The 18,099-nt window shown below is 37.6% G+C and overlaps 1 protein-coding gene across 1 annotated transcript in view; it reads right to left on the bottom strand.

The window, feature by feature from the left end:
* Positions 1–1,468: 1,468 nt before the first annotated feature.
* Positions 1,469–18,099, bottom strand: part of EGLN1 (egl-9 family hypoxia inducible factor 1) — a 33,433-nt gene continuing 16,802 nt past the window's right edge. Inside the window, exons 2-5 of the mRNA XM_079330395.1 lie at positions 9,484–9,603; positions 7,288–7,424; positions 5,900–5,967; positions 1,469–4,187 (exon numbers count right to left, since the gene is read on the bottom strand). Coding sequence (XP_079186521.1) covers positions 4,123–4,187; positions 5,900–5,967; positions 7,288–7,424; positions 9,484–9,603 — 390 coding nt within the window. The 3' untranslated portion in view covers positions 1,469–4,122. The remainder of the gene's footprint in view (positions 4,188–5,899; positions 5,968–7,287; positions 7,425–9,483; positions 9,604–18,099) is intronic.

The following is an 18,099-nucleotide window of genomic DNA, read 5'->3' as shown; positions in this document are numbered from 1 at the left end:
AGGTGATATTTAAATCCAGCTGAGACTCATGAATTTCTTCAAAGTCATTGCTACTCAGTACTCAAATTCCTAGTAAGTATTTGCAAGAGCATGCAGCTATCTGCATGCCTGCAGGCAAGGTACAAATGCTAGACTCCTGGAGTTTCATGACTTTGAGTTTGCTCTTGTTACTTGACATTCTCCCCTTTTTCAAAGCATTCAGCATACAAAGAAATTGCACTTTTCAGTCTCCTTGTGCTTACCAGTATGATGGAGATGTGCTCCTTCTATTCCTGAAGTTGCCAGAAAAGCCAGATGTTTTACATCTGATAAAGGCTGTCAGCTATCAAATCTGCAAACGTCTGTTCTGAGAAACACCCAAGAGAAACACTTCATTTTCCCTGGTGCAGTGCTTGACTTTTCTATGCAAAACAATCCCTCTGCACATTGCCCTCAACAATGTGGTAATTAAAAAAGCAAAGCAAAATCCAAATCAGGTCTACAGAGGATGGTTGCAAGAAAGGTTTCTTCCCTGTTCACTGTAAAACCGGGATGGGGAAGAGATACTTTCAAGAGAACTTATAAGAAGTTATACAGGACTGAACATGGAAAAAGCTTCAAAGCACTTGGCCATCAGCTCAGTGCTGCTACACTTGTGTTTCAACCTAAAACAAAAATGCCAAGAACCATCACCTTAGAACAGAAATGAGCACAACTGGCACCCAAGTGCCATGAAAGGTGACTAATGCTGGAGCTATCTGAAGATCCAGGTAACTCTTTCTGAGCTAGCTGAAGACAGACAAGCACATGAGGGGGCTTCACAAAAGCTAGAGTGATGGCAGAAGCACAGCCAGACAGCTGCTTCCTTGATTACCATTGTCATTACAAAGCCTGTCCAAAGTGGAGGAATATTGTGTGACATCTCTTACAGTTTTGTACCTGCAGACTCCACCATCCTTCTGTCCTCTCTCAAGGGCCCGTAATTCATTGGGAGCCATGTAAAAGTGAGGAGATCCCATTAAACTGTACAAATCCCATTTGAATGTGGCTTATTCTGTACCTCACACACCTGTAAAAAGTGGTGAAAAAAACTAGAGCTGACTCTGCATCATAATGACTCTTCAGAAAGCCTAAAAAGGGTGCTGTTTATGAGGGAGGAAATCATCAGGAAAATGGTGGCCACACCCACATAATTGTAGGCAGTCTAAAGAAAAAAAAGATCCCAGATCCTTCTCCAGAGCACAAACAGCTCTGATTCAAAACAAAAAAAAACCCAACAAACAAACAAACAAGCAAAAACCCAAACAGAAACCCACCAAAAACACAACAACAAAAAACAACTGCAAGAAAAAATCCCAACCAAACACCCACAACAAAACAACCAAAATTCCACATACCCCCTTTATCAGGAGGTATTCATAAATTAGTTGCTATAGAGTAGTTTTAAAAGTTACAAAGATGATAAATAACCACACAGTTTTCAAGAACCTTTATACATCATCTTTTTTAATTAGATTAGCTTTACAAGCAACTTGAGAGCTCTTTCATAATGAACACTGCTTTGAAATTACACAACTTTATAGGCAACCTGTAAATGAATCCTGAATTTCTTTGCCTGCTATAGATAAAGGTCTCATATTTCACAGCCAGCTAACATCATGAATAAAAATAGCATTATGAAGCTTTATTTTTAACCAGGACTAGACACATACAGATCATAAGACAGTTTAAAAAATAGTTTTAAAACAAGGACCTGCTTGGTGATGCTCAAGACTGAATATTCAACCGACATGAAATGAACAGTTTCTAAAGGACATGGAAGAAATGGCTGACCTGATTTGTTGACCCTGTTGTAATGACTTACATGGAGTGAAAAATTAAGCACTTTTTAAACCTGTCTGGCAAGCACAAACCTACAGTGTGATTAGAATTTGATACGCTGTTTAACTGCAGCGGTTTGAATTACAGAGGGACTGAAATGAGTTTAAAGGCTTATGCCTACATTTCTAAAACAAAACCAAACTTCTGTTAAAGGAGTACTAATGAAGATGAAGCAGAAGAGGTGACTTTTTTGCTTGTTTCATTGGTAGCCTAAAAGCACTGCAGACCAGACAGTAATGAAGATTTGCACTCCTTGGCCAGGTTGGCAGAGGCACTTACAGTAAAGGTATCCTGTCTGTTTTTCTGGGAAGCAAAGAGGAAAGAGGAAGAGAACTGTACAGGGCAAGAACTTACCAAAAAGAGGAAAAGTGAAATCAAAACAAAACTGGGCTTTCTGTTGGTTCTCCTAAATTATATACCAATACTGAATTTTCCCCCGTTTTGTCAGTTTGTTACTAAACTATTAGCTTTTTCATGTTTTACATGAACAATAGTAATGTTTTTAATAAAAAATTACTGAGCTTTCCATAGAAAGGGTCTTTAATTGAATACAAACTATACAGATGCTAAAATTGTCACAGGTTGTAATATATACAGAAATATTTCTGTACACTCACATTGTTTTGGCTAAGTAAGGAAATAAGGGACAGATAGAAAAATGCAGTGGGTAAGGTGAACAACCCCCAAACTCCTCTAAATATGAATGCTGTCCTTGATAGGTTTGCTTTAGTTTTCTCAAGCTTTTAAAGCTCAGGGAAAAAAAGGAAAGAAGAAGAAAAAAAATCCGTATCCAAAACATCCATTTCTTAAAAATAAGAATATCACAGTTTCTGCACATCTCACTTTTATTCTGTGATGTCCCATCTCCTGGATAAAGTAAAAACAATGTAAAAGAAAGCAAATGTTTTCTTACTAAGAATATACCTCAGTATTGATCAAAGGACAGTGCCTTTTTGGGGAAATCCTTCAGCAACAGTGAAAATTTAAAGATGTATTATTGCACAAGGAGCCTACAGAGTGATGCACTTCAGCTTCAGTGTGCTGACCACCTCCTTGATACTATATAATAGATCAAGGTGTCAACTTACAGACTGCATGGGACACCAACATTTGAAAAGGAAATTTTTAAAAGTGAATTTTAGATAGTCCATTAACTTATATACAAAGGAAAGGAGGGTGGCAAGTATTTTTTAGAAAAGGGAGAAAGCTCAAAAATTTCTGTCAAGTAAGTAAGGAGGTTCTGGGTACCTCTAATAGCCTAGGAAAGCCCTTGTATATTCTTGTAACTTGATGGTTTTTACCAGGTCCCCAAAGCCAATGACAGCAACCGATAGTGTCAAGTTCACTTAGTGCCAGTCACTTAAAAAATAAAAATAAAAAAAACAACTAAACATTCCCCCTTCAAAAATAAAAAAAAAGAAACCAAAGAAAAAAGAAAAGAGACAGAAACTTCCCCTCTGTGGATCCAACATACAAAACCACAAACTGAATGTTACTAATAGCAAGATACTGATTTGCTTTTGTTAATAAGGTTCAAGAGAACATAGTCAAAAAACAAACAAACAAAAAAAAATACAGCAGCAATCTTTAAAAGTTAAGATTAGTGTGAGATATGATATAAAACAATCAGATTTTTAGCTGGTAATTAAAGTGCTCCTTTTCTGACTTAAGTTGTAAAAAAAATTAAAGTGATTATCAGTTACTGGCAACCCTTACATTAAAATTAGGTCTTTCATGGCAGAGGAGAACAGTATGAACAGTTTTACAAAAATAGATCCATGTTATATTGGAGAATACTGTAATTTTTTTCTTTTTTTCAGTTTTTCTTTTTTTTTTTTTTAAGACTCAATTTTGATAAACTGTACCTGGTCATACAAAAATTACCCAAAATTCAAACTTTTACCATATAAAAAAAGGGAGAGATGAAATGGATTCAGCTGGATGACAGGTCTGGCAAAATATAAAGATGGACAAATTCTATGTAGGGCACTTATCTATGTCCAGATGCATATGGTGTTTCTTACTGATTGCTTATCTTCTTCACATAAGCAGTCATAGGCCTGGAGTCACAATCATATAGTACAATGCTTCAGCAGTCAAAGAACCTTCTTTTTGATGCAGCATTGAAACACTGTTTGCTTCCATATTAAGATGTTGGTTTGTTGTTGATTTTCCTTTATCTTGTTATTCACATTCAAAAGTTAATAGATAGCATCAAGATTTATCAGGGAGAATAGCAAGGGGAGTTGCTAAATCAAAGGCTTATAAAACATCTTTCCCAACTGAGTCAGAAGGTTTATTAAGTTCAACCCTCACACCTTTTTCACCTGCAGAAATATGAAAAGGAAAATGGCATTTTTCAGCATTTATCAAAGTACAGTCTAACAGTCTATATCAGTTTCCAGAAAAATGTTCTACTATCAAAACACAATATCCTATAAGCAAGAAAAACTGACACATACTCTTCATGGCTTTAGTTAGACTGACACTTATCCAGAAAGTGAAGCATTTTCTATTTTATGACATTTAATTTTATAATTTCATATATTATTGTCAGTAGAAAACAAATTGCATCTTGCACAATTCTTGCTACAGATACAAAGCAAACAATACAATTTTAAATGCAAATGAAAACTGAAACCACAACAATATGGTAATATAAACCCATTACAGAGCAAACTGATACTGAAGGAGGAACTTCTTCACAGAAAGGGTGATTAAACATTGGAATGAGCTGCAGAGGGAGGTGGTGGAGTCACCATTTCTGGCAGCATCATCTCAGTGTCACTGTCTATTTGATAGGGTGGTGTTCAGTCCTAGGCTGGATATAATCATCTCACAGGTCCTTTCCAACCTAACTGGTTCTGTGATTCTGTGAAATTTAAACAACCAAACCTTCCTTCCTTAAGTGCCTGCAGTTTAGGGGGACCCTGGAAAAGGAGGTGGGCAGAGTTGGGAGCACTTTCCCTTCAGGCTTGAGCCTCCCTCAACGATTTCTCTGCACTCTCTTTGAAAGGACAGCAGCTGAAGCTGTGCAGAGACAATAAAACAGCTCTGATCCAGCAAGGCAGACTCCAGGAGCTGCAGAGTTGCACTCTTGTGACATGAAGGCTGGCTTAGAGACAGGCAGGCTGACTTCCTGGGAAATCAACATGCCTTGCCAGGCATGTGCCACCAAGGAGTGGGACAGCCTGTCTGACTGGAGTCAAGGGGTTCTCTTTGAGGAACTGGACCCAGAGGGACTGGACTGAGCTGTACAGCTCTGGAGCTGCTTAGGAGCTCCAGACAGCAATGAATGGAAGTCTCAGTTGGAAATGACTGGCACATGTCTTCAACATCACTGGTTTCAGAGCTCTTGACAAAGCCATGTTCGTGTGTGCGTGCACTTGCAGTACACTTGATTTTGGTTTATTTTTAAACTACTGTAACAAACACAAAATTGTGATGGCAATTACAAGCATGACAGAAGTCCTAGACCATTTCTCCTTATAATGCTAATTTGAACAGGAAAATTAGATCAACTTCCTCTTGGGGGAGAAGCCAGAGAAGGAAAACAGATGCTAGATAGGTGAAATTGGAAATTAAGGAAGTGAGTCCATTCTTTGATTACAGATTTTAATTTTAGGCTTTTGTTTTTCCAATACAAACATTCAAGTCAAGTAAAGTTGTATTCACTTGTTGAACCCCTATATTCAATCAAAACTGTTTCCAGAGCATTCATTTCTGCAGTGTCCTACAGTCTCTGGTGTACTTAATCTTTACATACATTAGGGAGACAAGAGCTGAGAGAAACTGTATGCCCCTTGTAGAAATACTGAGCAGCCTCAGGTCTCAGAGGAAGTGTAAGCAGGACAGACATTGACCTGGATTTCATGAATCATTGCCCAGGAAGAGTTCAATCCCTGGGTCACATTTCCTGTAAAACCTAACTCAAGTTATGCCACTCTCTTTTTGTGGCAGAGGGTGGGCTAAAGGAGGTGAGGCTACACTTAGCTACTCTTCCACAAAAAAAATAACAATGATATTAAGAAGATCTTACCTGTTAGATATTTTACTTTAGCTCGTGCTCTTTCATCTGCATCAAAATACCACACTGTTATTGCGTACCTAAGGAAACAAAGAAAAAAGAACTCCTGAACTATGAAGCAAAATACCAGTGAAGCACTTGACATGACACACAACCTAAATGATACTTCTGCAAGCTGACAGAGGAAAGTTTTCATAAAGCATGCAGCAGTGGGTTTGAGGTTTTCTTCCTACTAGAAGGTATTATCTGAAAAATCACTGAAAGAGTGATACTGATGCTCTAAGTCTGCACTCTTTTTCCTAATGAGTTGCTATTATGGTTCTTGTCCAGCATGAAATCTCTGCCCACATCACCTTGCCCTGTGACCTCATCTTTTTACTAGGTCAAGTTCATCACTGAGTCACACTGTATGATCATCTATTTTTGGACATTTGCCACATGGGACTACTAACTATCCCTTCTTACACGGCTCCTCTGGTTTCCCACTGCCCGTAGAGGATTTAAATACAAAATGCCAGCTATTGAGGAAAGACTTTAAGGAGCTTTAGTAAATGGCATTTCATCCTCTGACTCTTCTGGGATTTGAACTCTTTCAGGAGGGGAAAGCAGTACAGCTTCTGGAAAAACTGCAAGAGGATGTGCTGAAGGCAGTTTGCAGTTACTTCTTGCAAATGTAGTTGTGTTATCTCACAGCTCCAGTCAATGTTCAGTGCTCTGGCCATCCAAACATGTTAAAACATGGGCAATAGGAAGTTAGGATCAATGACCCAAATGATTTACCTGTTGCCACTATCTGGAAATGTCATGTGGGACCAGTGAACATGGGTATCTTTTTTTTTGGGTATGTTTTTTTGAGACAAAAGAGAGATCAAGTTCCCCTTGTGGTTCAGACTGGGAGCAGCTTCTCAAGTACTCCATAAAAATATTTGTGTATCACAAATATGTTTCTGTTCCACAACCCTCACCTAATTCCCTACAATGTCGTAGCTCAGTTTGACAATTACTATTTTCAGATAGTTCCCTCCCAGCATGACGGAGCATTTTGCTGAAGTACCAAGTCAATCTTCCAGTAACACAGTAGGGTGCTAAGCACAAAGGGAAGGGAGAAGGGTGTAAAGCCACTACAGAGAAATAATGAAGATGGCACCCTTTGGCTAAGGTGGGGTGCTTATGGCTCTGTGTGCTCCCACCCAGTTCTGCCAAGCACACGCTCAGAAACTTCCCACCTACACACTCAGGAGATTTTCTCCAAAATAAGAGATTGGGCAACACTACAAACTCAGAAACACAGTGGAAGCCTAATCATCCATTAGCAGAAACAACTGTCCTTTTAGTCAGTGTCACTAATCTCTCAATTCCTTCTAAGACAGGCATCATGCAGTAGAGTCCATCACTCCTACCTTGTAGCAAATGCTGGCTGTACTTCATGAGGGTTGCGGCGATCAGACCAGAAGAATAGCAGTCTATCAAATTTGGGTTCAATATCAGCAAATTGGGCTTTACCTTCTGGAAATATCCGAAGGATGCCTCCACTTACCTACAAATGAAATATTTTCAAACAATGCCTGAGAGCCATGTCTCATTGTATTTAGAAGTCCTGAATATCACATTTGAAAATATTTCAGACACGTGGAACTGAACAAAAGCCTTTATTAGGTGTTATAGAAATTATGAATCAATGGCTTCTCTGTCAATACACTTCATTTAGCAAAATGCTCAACACATTTTTCATTGAATGATTTCAGAATGCTACATGCATTCATGTTTAAGTAAAAGCTGTGAGCTTAGACAGGGGGAGGGTTGATGCATTACCTATTAGAAAAAAAAAAAAAAAAAAAAAGAAAAAAAAAAAAAGACAAGACTGACTGATATTACACAAGTGGCTAAAACACCCTGATTAGGATTGGCGAAACACTTTATTTTACATTTGAGTTTCACCTTTCCCCATTAAAGAGATTATTTCACTTAACTGTGGCACAAGTTTATGTGCAATTGAAATCAGGAAAGAGTAAGAAATTTCAAACTAAAGCTTGAATCTGTACTAGTCAAGGTCAATTTAGATCTCTTCCAGGTTTTGAAAACAGTTGAACCTACTTGTGTATGTCTAGAAATAAGCACAAGTAGGTGGGGTTAATTATATCCAAGTCACACTAGCTACTGATGGTGTTGATGTTGTTAAATCTAACTATAGATGGCCGCCCTAGACCTTCATGTCATAACAGACATAACACTGCAAGTACTAACAAGACAATTTGATATAAATGACAGGGACATTTGGGATCTAAGTCAGCAAACGAGTGACAACTTAGATGCATTTCTTCTCCAAAAAGAAAGTTTGAGATTCTTTTTTCAATAAACAATATACTTGGTAGTATATTAATTTGTAATTTTAAATAGATTTTGCAGGAAATTAATGCCTTTGTTGAAAAATTAAATATCCAACAAGTAAAATTTTCACAATGATTGTCGAAAGGCAGTTTTCTTGACTTCTACACTTAGGTATGCATTCTTTTTTCTTTCTAAGAGAGAAACCACAAATCAACTAAAAATGTGCCAAAGGTGCACTTCAAGTTTTTAGTACAATCAGTACATTGATACACAAAGATGTTATCATGGCAAAAAAAAATTATTTTCTAATTATAGGATTCAATTTCACATGTCAAAAGAACACATCAGAAAGCTTGAAGTGCATCCATCTGATCATTCTAATCTACCAGTTTTATGCAAGTATGTTATGAGTGGGGAAAAAAAAAGTAACAACTCTCATCTGCAATTTGTGTCATTCACGTCTGGTGCATGCAATGCACAGAATATGACTAATCCTATGTACTCTTTGGCATTCTACACCCTTAGCATGATGAAGCATCAGTAGTTTTATCTTTTTTTTCCCCACACACTATGAGAATAAACTTTTCCATCATTAATGGTAGAGAAATCAAAGAATTAGCAATGCTGTCTTAGCACTATTATTTCATGGTTTCAATGCTGCCATTTAGCTACATCATTTCTTTGAATCTACCTAGTCCCATTGAATCACTAGGAAAATCCTTATTAAAAATTCACTTTATCACAGCCACTAGTAGTAAATTCTAAGACCACCTGAACTGTAGTAAGACTTGTGCTGCTTTGAACTATACTGATGTAGCAATGACTGTAACACTTGGCTTATCCGAAAATGCTCCCAAGTTACATCATCTTTCTTTTTATAAGCATACCCAAATAAGTAATCTAGTTGCACAAACAGTAAACTCAAGACTCAACAGGAATATAAGGAAAAATTAAATTAAGAATGTATGAAATTGTCTTTAATTTCTCTTTGTGTATAGGGAGGTATTTACCACTTTCCTTCAATCTTACTGTCAAAAAGGTCCTGCTGATATAATTCAAAGCCTCGAAAATAAAAAATGCTTCGACTTTATCTGCTGTCAAAACAACAGAATTAGGGAGGCAAAGGACAATCACAGTTAACATAACATAAAAACACAACTAAGGCACAGAAATAACGACATGAACAAAAACCCCAAGCAAAGGTGCAGTAACAAATGTGTGTGTGTATAAGTATGTAGAAAACAATTTAGAAAGAAATTATTGCATACCTTGGCATCCCAGTCTTTATTAAGATAATATATACATGTAACACATCTTCCATCTCCATTTGGATTATCAACGTGGCGCACATATCCTGTTCCGTTGCCCGGATAACAAGCCACCATAGCCTGGAGTCAAAGAATCAAATACAAGAGTTACTTTTATCTCTATGTGTGGGAAAAGTCTACATTTTATCTATATTAATTCTTAAGTAATTAATACATAAGCAATAGAAAAATTAAACCAGAAATAACGTGCAAAGAAATTTTTTAGCTGTGTTTACTTTCTAGTTAAAAACTCTTTAGAACACCAACAGATGTTGACAACAAAGAGATGAAAGACACTGAGAGGAACACTTAATTAAGGCATGGAAGGTGGGGCTACTCTCATGTTGTGACTAACCATTCAGACCTCCCTGCCCTGAATGACACAGGAGAGAGGAAGAATGTCTTGTGTGTAATGTAATAGCTTCTCCTTGTGATAAGAAATCTTCCAGACTCAAGTTCAGACAGCTATCTTTTGATCTTTTTTTTCCCTTGTGCTTCAAATGCAAAGAATTCCTTCTCAGAAAATGTTGTCAAACTTTTATTATTAGGAGACTTTTAGACAAAACCAGTAGCCCATGTTACTTGATCACTGCAAGGGCATTCTTGGACTTGTGTTTTGTCCTGTACATAGGAGGTCTTTGAACCTTTGTTGAAACAAACCTACATGTACAACAAAAACATCCTTTTTAGTCAAGAAGCGAGAAATGGAAAACAGACACCGAGCAGTAATCTGCAATAACCTTCTGACATCAAACAACTCCCAGTACAGCAGTGTATTAAACTTCCCATGCTGCACTTTGCTCAGCTGACTTGAAAGACCCCTGGAAGGCGATTTCTGAGTCCTCAGACATGCGGATGTGCGTGTGAAACAAACTGGCCCTTGCTCCCAGATAGCTTGATTAGCTTGATGAGCTATCAGAGCACACTGGTTCGCTGCACAGCACATCCCTGTATCTTTATGCCTTTGCTAGAAATAGCTATTATTTCAGTTTTCTCAAAGAAATCAGAACAAAGTTTTCCAGGTCAAGTCACCCTCTGCTACCACAGCACTCATATGTCTGCAGTGACAATATCCTACCTGCAAGAAATTGCAGCATGAATTAAACAAACAAACAACCAAAAACCAAACAAAAAGGTGAGTTTCTACCAACAAAGCAACATACTGCTAATCTCAATGACTGTGTAAAAACTTCTATAAACAAACATTCCTGTCCTGGATTTAGCCTGGATTAGTTAGAACTCTAAGTCAGACCTCTGCATTGCAAACTCTTTCACCTCTCATGTAACACACAAAAATATTTTCCCAATAAAGTGATTTCTTGCTTTATACTGGTAATTTTAATTTCCTCTCCTGTCTCCCCCTCCCTTTTACATCCTATAAATAAACCTTTCCAGAGTATGCATTACTTGCAAGCACTGAGGAATACATTCAGTGCAGGTAGCTGGGTAAACTGTGCTTGTGCAAACCGAGAAACAGTTTAAAGTACTTGCAGTTCAATCAGTAAAATATTTGCATATCACAAGTAAGCAGAATGGATTTTGCTATAGCAGCAACCTTTTAAAAATCTTTATTTCCATATATACTTTACTAACAGAAACAGCTGTTCTTAGCAGCTATGTCTAGGCAAAAATCAGAACACAGTATTTGCCAAATTGCAAGCCTGTAACTTTAAAGACTCCTAAAAATAAAGCCAAACCTCATTTGCATCCTTTGAAAGTGACTACACTGCATGAAAGGTACTCAAAAATACTAAATCCAAATTTACTTCTAATTTTGATTAAGCACTTCAGCTTCCCAACCTCTTTACTGTGGTTATAATGCCTTTATCATTACAGGACTCATGTTATGAAAACATTACATGTATCAAAAACGTGATCTAATATTTAGCAAAGTCATGACATATCAGTTTTGCTGCTGGAAGATAAACCCGCAGAAATCAAAACAGAGAGTTAAGGAAATCAATTAATGTAATAGGGTTCTGTAATTTCCTTTCTTAGGGAGGAAAAAAAAAAGAGGAAGAAAACAAAAGCAAAGCTGGACTGGAAGAGGAAGATATTTGGTTTCCACTGAAAGCCAACACTCTTGACAAAAAGGTCCCATGTACCACATAAATTGCACCAAGTTCTCATGGAGCGTGAGCAGTGCTGAAAGCAGATCCAGATCCAATTCTGTAACAGTATTCCTAACAACAGGAAAGTTTTAATTTAAGGGGCTTTGCTGAGATGTATGCAAATTAAACCCTGACATTAACTGTTGCTCACTATCTGTATGAAAACAGCTACTAAAACTCAGAATGAGGAGAACTTTGAGATCAAGCAGCTAGAACAATGTTAATTCTCACTTTAATAATGAGGAGTTGGACTCAAACAAAAAAATATTTCACACAACACTGCTGAAGTAAAAGAGGACCAGCAACACTTTCTATAATGTCTGGGGAAACAGCATCTGTCACCAACTTCACATAATGAGCAGCTGTATTCATTTCATATAATCATTTGAGTCTAAAATACTTTCAATGTTTAAAAAGATCTCTTGATTTTTAATTCAGTCTGAAATTGCTCCTATCATCAACTCCAAGTGACGAGAAACAGTTTTGCTGTGATAACTTATCTAACATGCATTTGTTATAACTCTGAGAATGAATCAGCCCTTAGCAGCAAATTGGAAAGCAAACAAATTTGCAATTCAGCTGCTGTAGCATAATATACATTGCTTTTGCCATGTCCCCAATTTACCAATGATAAGGAAAGGTACAAAATGTAAAACTTATAGAACATGGGAATTACACTGCTTTGTGCAACAGTATGAAGTGAGTTCATGCCAAACTGTCATGTAGTGCAAGATTACCCACATGGAAAGGAAAAAGAAGTGATCCACATAAATAATGAAGCCTTGGTTGTTGTTTTAACATTTTACAGTATAAATAAGCAAGCAAAGACATATATATCAACAACAAGGGAAAAATTGTGTCTGTGGCACTTTGTCCCCCCAAACACTGTTAGTGGCGGTCAGTAAAGCCGGGCATTTGAGACCTGAAAGCCCAAGATTCCCTAACATTTTGGGCTATGAACAATAAAGTTTCTAGCTTTCCAAAACAAAAAGCCACCTGTCTCATTAGTAGTTCCATAAGAGTAATCAGTTAATTCAACTCAAGATATTACTTTCATTTTCTTAACAGAAAAGGAGCCTCCTCTTCTGTCCCTCTAGGGCATTACAATTTTTAAGCATTCAGTAATCTTACTTTCTGCAAAAAAAACATATTTAAGTCCCCACTGGATTTGTTCACTCACAGGATTTCTGTGCCAACATTTTTAATATTAACCTCCTTTAACCCAAGAGCATTCTGTTTTAGGCTGAGCACTCGTGTGTAGCACATGAGCACTGTCCTAAGATACCCTCTGGAATTCATGAGTAATCAAGAAAGCATGAAAGTGCCCCTCCCACCACTGATATCTGCCCAACTTGTGTCTATCAAATCTGAAGCACTCACACACTAGAGCTCCTGCTGACCTCTCATTCGCATACAGATGTTCTGTTTGCAGATGTTCTAAGTCCCAAAAATAAGGCCTTGAGCTCAATTAATAAGCAATATTAAATTGTTAACAGAAGAACCAATTGAAACCACAGATTTTTTGCTAAGAATAGGCATTCCTAGTGTGTCAGGCATTACTCTAATTAACAACAAAATGCACAAAGGTAATGTCAGTGGGAATAAACCATAGTCCATACAGTTTTTTTTCACTGTGTAAAGGCATATCAGCTAAGACTCAGCCCTGGGAGGCATAGCACAACAGTGCAGCTGAAAACATGATTTCATTTGGGACTAGTCTCAGCTCCTTTCACACAGGAGTATGACAGCCTTTCCCAGCTACAAAGAAGGCAGACCTGCAGGTAAACAAACTGAAACTTTTTCTTCTCTCCATTCCCCTCACTGCTGGATGCCTGCAAGCTTAGGTATTGTTGCTTTAAAAAAGGAAACACTAAAGCAAACTCTTAGGAAAGAGAGGAGAACACCAGTAATATGAGAACACAAAATTCCTTAAGGGGTGGAAAACCCCCAAAACCACAAACATATAATGGAGAGGATGTGTGTTCTATTAATTTATAAAATAAATGTTAAGCTCAGATCAAAGCTGCATCAGTCAAGGAGATGTCACTTTTGCTGTTTGCTGAAGGAACTGCAAATCTCAGTGACCAAAACAAGATGTCTAAATGCAAGACCGATGACTTCCTACCAAAATTTATCAGATGTGCTCACAAAGACTTCACTTGAAAATTTTTGGCATTGGACATGTGACAGATTATTCAAAGAAAGAAAAAAACCTCACACCACTGCAATGAAGAACCAAAGAAAAGTAAAATAAAATTTAAAAATTACCCAGCCCTGTTTGGTCTCTGATATATTTCTATTTCAAAAATTTATTAATCTCTGACAAACAAGAGTTCTGAGAAAATACATTTCACTTTAAGCACACATCAGGCTATGATTTTTCACAGGCTGAAAAAAGTAACAGTCAAATCAAAGGAACAAAAGACTGGTTTAGTATCCCCTGTGAGCAGGACCAAGATTACTGACTTACACATGCTAGCATGATACAGCTTGGCTTGGTTTCATAAGTCTTCTGCAAATCCTCTACAAGCACAGACAAACTTGTAACAGGAAGAAAAACAGGGAGAAACTCCTGACAGTCTTTCCCAAAACAGAGTCATCTAAAAAAGGGCAAAATAAATCTGAGACACAGCTCATCTAAGTATTTCTGTACTAACTTCCATCTGAGTAAAATTTCCTGCTGTTATCCTCCATGGTTTGGTAAGCAAGGCTAGAGAATTAAGTTTTCAGACACATCAACACTGCGAAACTAGAAAAGCTGTAGAGAAATATCAGGCCCTGCAAAGATTTCTTATTAAAAATTCATGCCTTGCAGTCATGGGCAACTGGAGAACACGCAAGAGGAAAGTAAACTGCTACTTAGCAGCTTAAAAATTAATCAAGGCATTACATATCCTTCAGAGAAGAGAGGAAACTCTAAGTTAGAAACTAAAATAAAGAAAAAACTGACATGTTGCAGCAGCTTTGAATCGCAGATCTTTAAGCCCTTTCTTCTAATATTAAATTACCACTACAGCCATTTAATTTGTCCATTAGCAAAGATGTTAGGAACCGTTATTTTCTTTTGCATTTTTCTCTGCAGGTATGGTAAACACTCAGCTGCAGAGTGAAGGAAAGAAAACCCCAAATACCGAAATAGAAACCAACAATTCCCCACCATCCAAACCAATAAACTGACTGTAGCATACACCTGCTATTTGTGCCATCTTCTTGCAAGAGCAGAGCAAGCTGCTCTTTCAGGAAAAAACCCAAGCAACTGAAGGCAAGGACAAGAAAAACGAACACAGGTCAACCTCTCTGGTATCTTGTGAAGTTTTAGCAGCAAAGTTGGAAAGCTTGGCAAAGTGAAGGAAAACTGAACTAAGAACACAGATGAAAAATGAACTTAGACAGGAAGGGAGAGAGGAAAAACTGAGAGTTGACATAGCAGCTTACACTATTAATAGAATCAGCACACAGCTATGTACATGGATTACATCTTCCATGACCTTCTAGGGAGTTCAGTAACCTGACCTACCTCCCTCCTTCCCAGGCTTTTCAATGCAATGGTCAATACAAGACTTGCTTTAGACAGAACCACATTTCATAAGCATACAAAAGAAAATACCATACCATACCATCAAAAGTTTGGCACAATATATTAATACCTTTATATATTACTTATTTCTAACTTGCCCATCAGATGCTGATTTCTCAGACTAAACTTCAGAAAAAGCTTTGCCAACCCAGCAGTTAATTCCTCCTCAAATCATGGCCTTATTCCTGTCTTCATTTTTATGTGGCATTTACCTGCTCACAACATTCACTTCAAACATCCTAATATACTGACACACGCCAGAAGGCAACAGTTTTCATGCTGGTGCAGTGGCCACATTCAACTGAACTCTCTAGGGCTAGAAGAGCCACACGAAGTTTGGATCCAAACAGCTAGAATGTAGCCACGGTGCCACCCAGCAAAAATCAGCTCAGGTATTTTTCACTGGAGCAATGTCTAGTCTGGTATTCTACCATTCAATTCTAATTGTGCTCAACAGGACCACAAAAAGTTAATTTTCAAGTATTCTTCCTTTAATCCATGCATGCCCATAGGCTCCAAGAAATGCTCTTCAGCTCTTGAATTGCTGAAGAAATGTGCATACAGGTTAGATTATTTCACCAGTTCTTACACATGGCACAGGAAAAAAAACCAAACAGAGCTGCAGATGCTTAAATCTGACACTCGGGAAATGACTGTGCATGTGGGATGCACTTACACCTTGATGAATACATCAACAAATAAAAAATAGGATAGAGAAGCTCTTATGAAACTATCAAGCAAGAGGCATTAACCAGGGTGAAATGGTATTGATTCTCAGCATGGGGACAGCAGAAGGCATGTTCCTTGCATGGAGGCTTTGACTGAGCCCTGAGGTGAGCAGGGCAATTGCTGAAACACATCTCCAAAGGTGAATCCACGAGCAACTGAAACCAGTGCTAAAGACAGACATAACAGGAAGAACTAAAACACAATTGCCAGCTGAAGTTCTGCAGCTCTTACCTCTACTAAACAGAGATAAAAGTGCTTAAACATTAATGAGTTTTTCTGCTCTCCTATACCTCAGCTTGTAAAGCTGCAAGTCTCAAACCTCCAAAGGCAAAGAGAGGGCTGAGCAAGCTTACAAATGGCAAGGAAAAAGAGATTGTATCTTTTGTAACACAACACAGTGGCATTTTCCAGGCTGCTAGCCAGGTTAGGTGGGACGTGCCTATTCTCAAAACTGTGCCAGTTTAACCAAAAGGTGCTGTTTTAAAATTGAATCAGTGAAGGCACTGCAAATAAACCTGCAGTCCTTCAATCTTATGAAGCCCTAGTTTCCATTAACTTAATCGAACTGCTTATCAGGGGAAAAAAAAAAAAAAATTATATAAGCACATCCAAGATATGCGAGTACTTCAAAGCAGTAATAGCTCCCTCCCCTAACACTCAACATAACCCATTCTGATAGTTTTGATACCAAAGTCTACTGCAAACCTAAAAAAAAAAAAAAAGGTCAACAACACAGAACACACAAATAAATCCCCCAGGTATACCTAATTGAGGCTTCCCAAAGAAAGTAGATGAAAAGCACTGTCACCAGAGGTGAAAGTTCTCTCTTACAAGCTGAGGAGCAAACACAACACATGGCTTTGCAGCTAGGAAGGGTCTAAAGCATTCTTTGATTTGTGTCAGTCTAAATCTGTCTATAGTATGATTAAATAAGTTGACCAATATATTTCAGATTCAAACAACTGTTTAATAATGTTAAATATGTTTGTACAATTGGCAGGTCTCCATGGCTAACTCCCTGTTCCCTTCAAGAGAAGCAGACTCATGACTCACTGTTCTGGCACTGTATAAAAATTTGACAGAGAAGTAAGTCCATCAACACAAATTTTAAGAGTGTGTTTTTAATTTAACACCATAATTGCTTTGGAATTAATGAAACCATTTAGAAAATAAGTACTTTGAAACTTTTTTCAAAGCTTTCTGCTCTCACATGAGACTATTCAACTTCCTAGTTTCATCACTGCCCATCCAAAAAGGGCACAGAGCAACAACATCTTTAAGAGCTAAAAATAACACAACACTAAAGCAAATTACAACAGTGCACTAAAATTGTATGAAGATAAGTCTCATTCAGCTATATCACTTAAAATATATTCTGACAGCACTTTGTGCACATCAGATTTCCATAGCCAGCCACATTACATCAGCAGGCATGCTGATGCACAACACACAAAAAAGCACAGCTACCTATTTCTAAATTATTACATATTATCAGTGAATTTTTTCAGTTGTCTGAGATCTACTGGGTAAACTTTCAATAACAACTGGACTCAACGTTAAGGTGTCTTTTTCAACCTTAATGACACTGTAACACACTACCTTAAAAATAAAGCATGCACATTAGCCCAAACACCAAGACTGGGGACTTCTTAGCACCCGGAGAAGCTGAGAAGGAAGAAACACTAAGGATTAAGGGTGGGAAAGATGTTGTTTTTGTTTTTCTTTTTAAACCAAACTCTACTGTATTATCTGTGAAAGCAAAAGGCTGAGAAATTTGCCATTTAAAGAATGACACTCGTCATCTCTGCCATTCTCTCCTCAAAACTATATATACTGAGAAGCCTAGATTTTCTTTCCTATAGAAAACAAACCACACACAATCATTTTTCTAACTACTAGAAGGAAGATTCATTTCTTAGTTAAAACTGCAATTGTTTCTGTTTTAGGGAACAAAATAGCCACACAACCGAAATTCAGCTTGTAGGAAAGGTATCTTTATAAAAATTCGAAGGTTACGCAATTGCATGAGAACAGGATTGTGTGTTTAGTACTATGGTTAGCCAGATACTTGGAAATACTTGTGTACTGCAAGTTCCTTAAGTTCAGTAAACTTGTAGTAAAACGTCCAAATCTAGGCCTCAGGTACTACCTCTAGATTTT

This window comes from Erithacus rubecula (genome assembly GCF_903797595.1).
Source record: "Erithacus rubecula genome assembly, chromosome: 2".
NCBI classification, from domain to species: domain Eukaryota; kingdom Metazoa; phylum Chordata; class Aves; order Passeriformes; family Muscicapidae; genus Erithacus; species Erithacus rubecula.
This window is presented reverse-complemented; position numbering and strand designations above follow the sequence as displayed.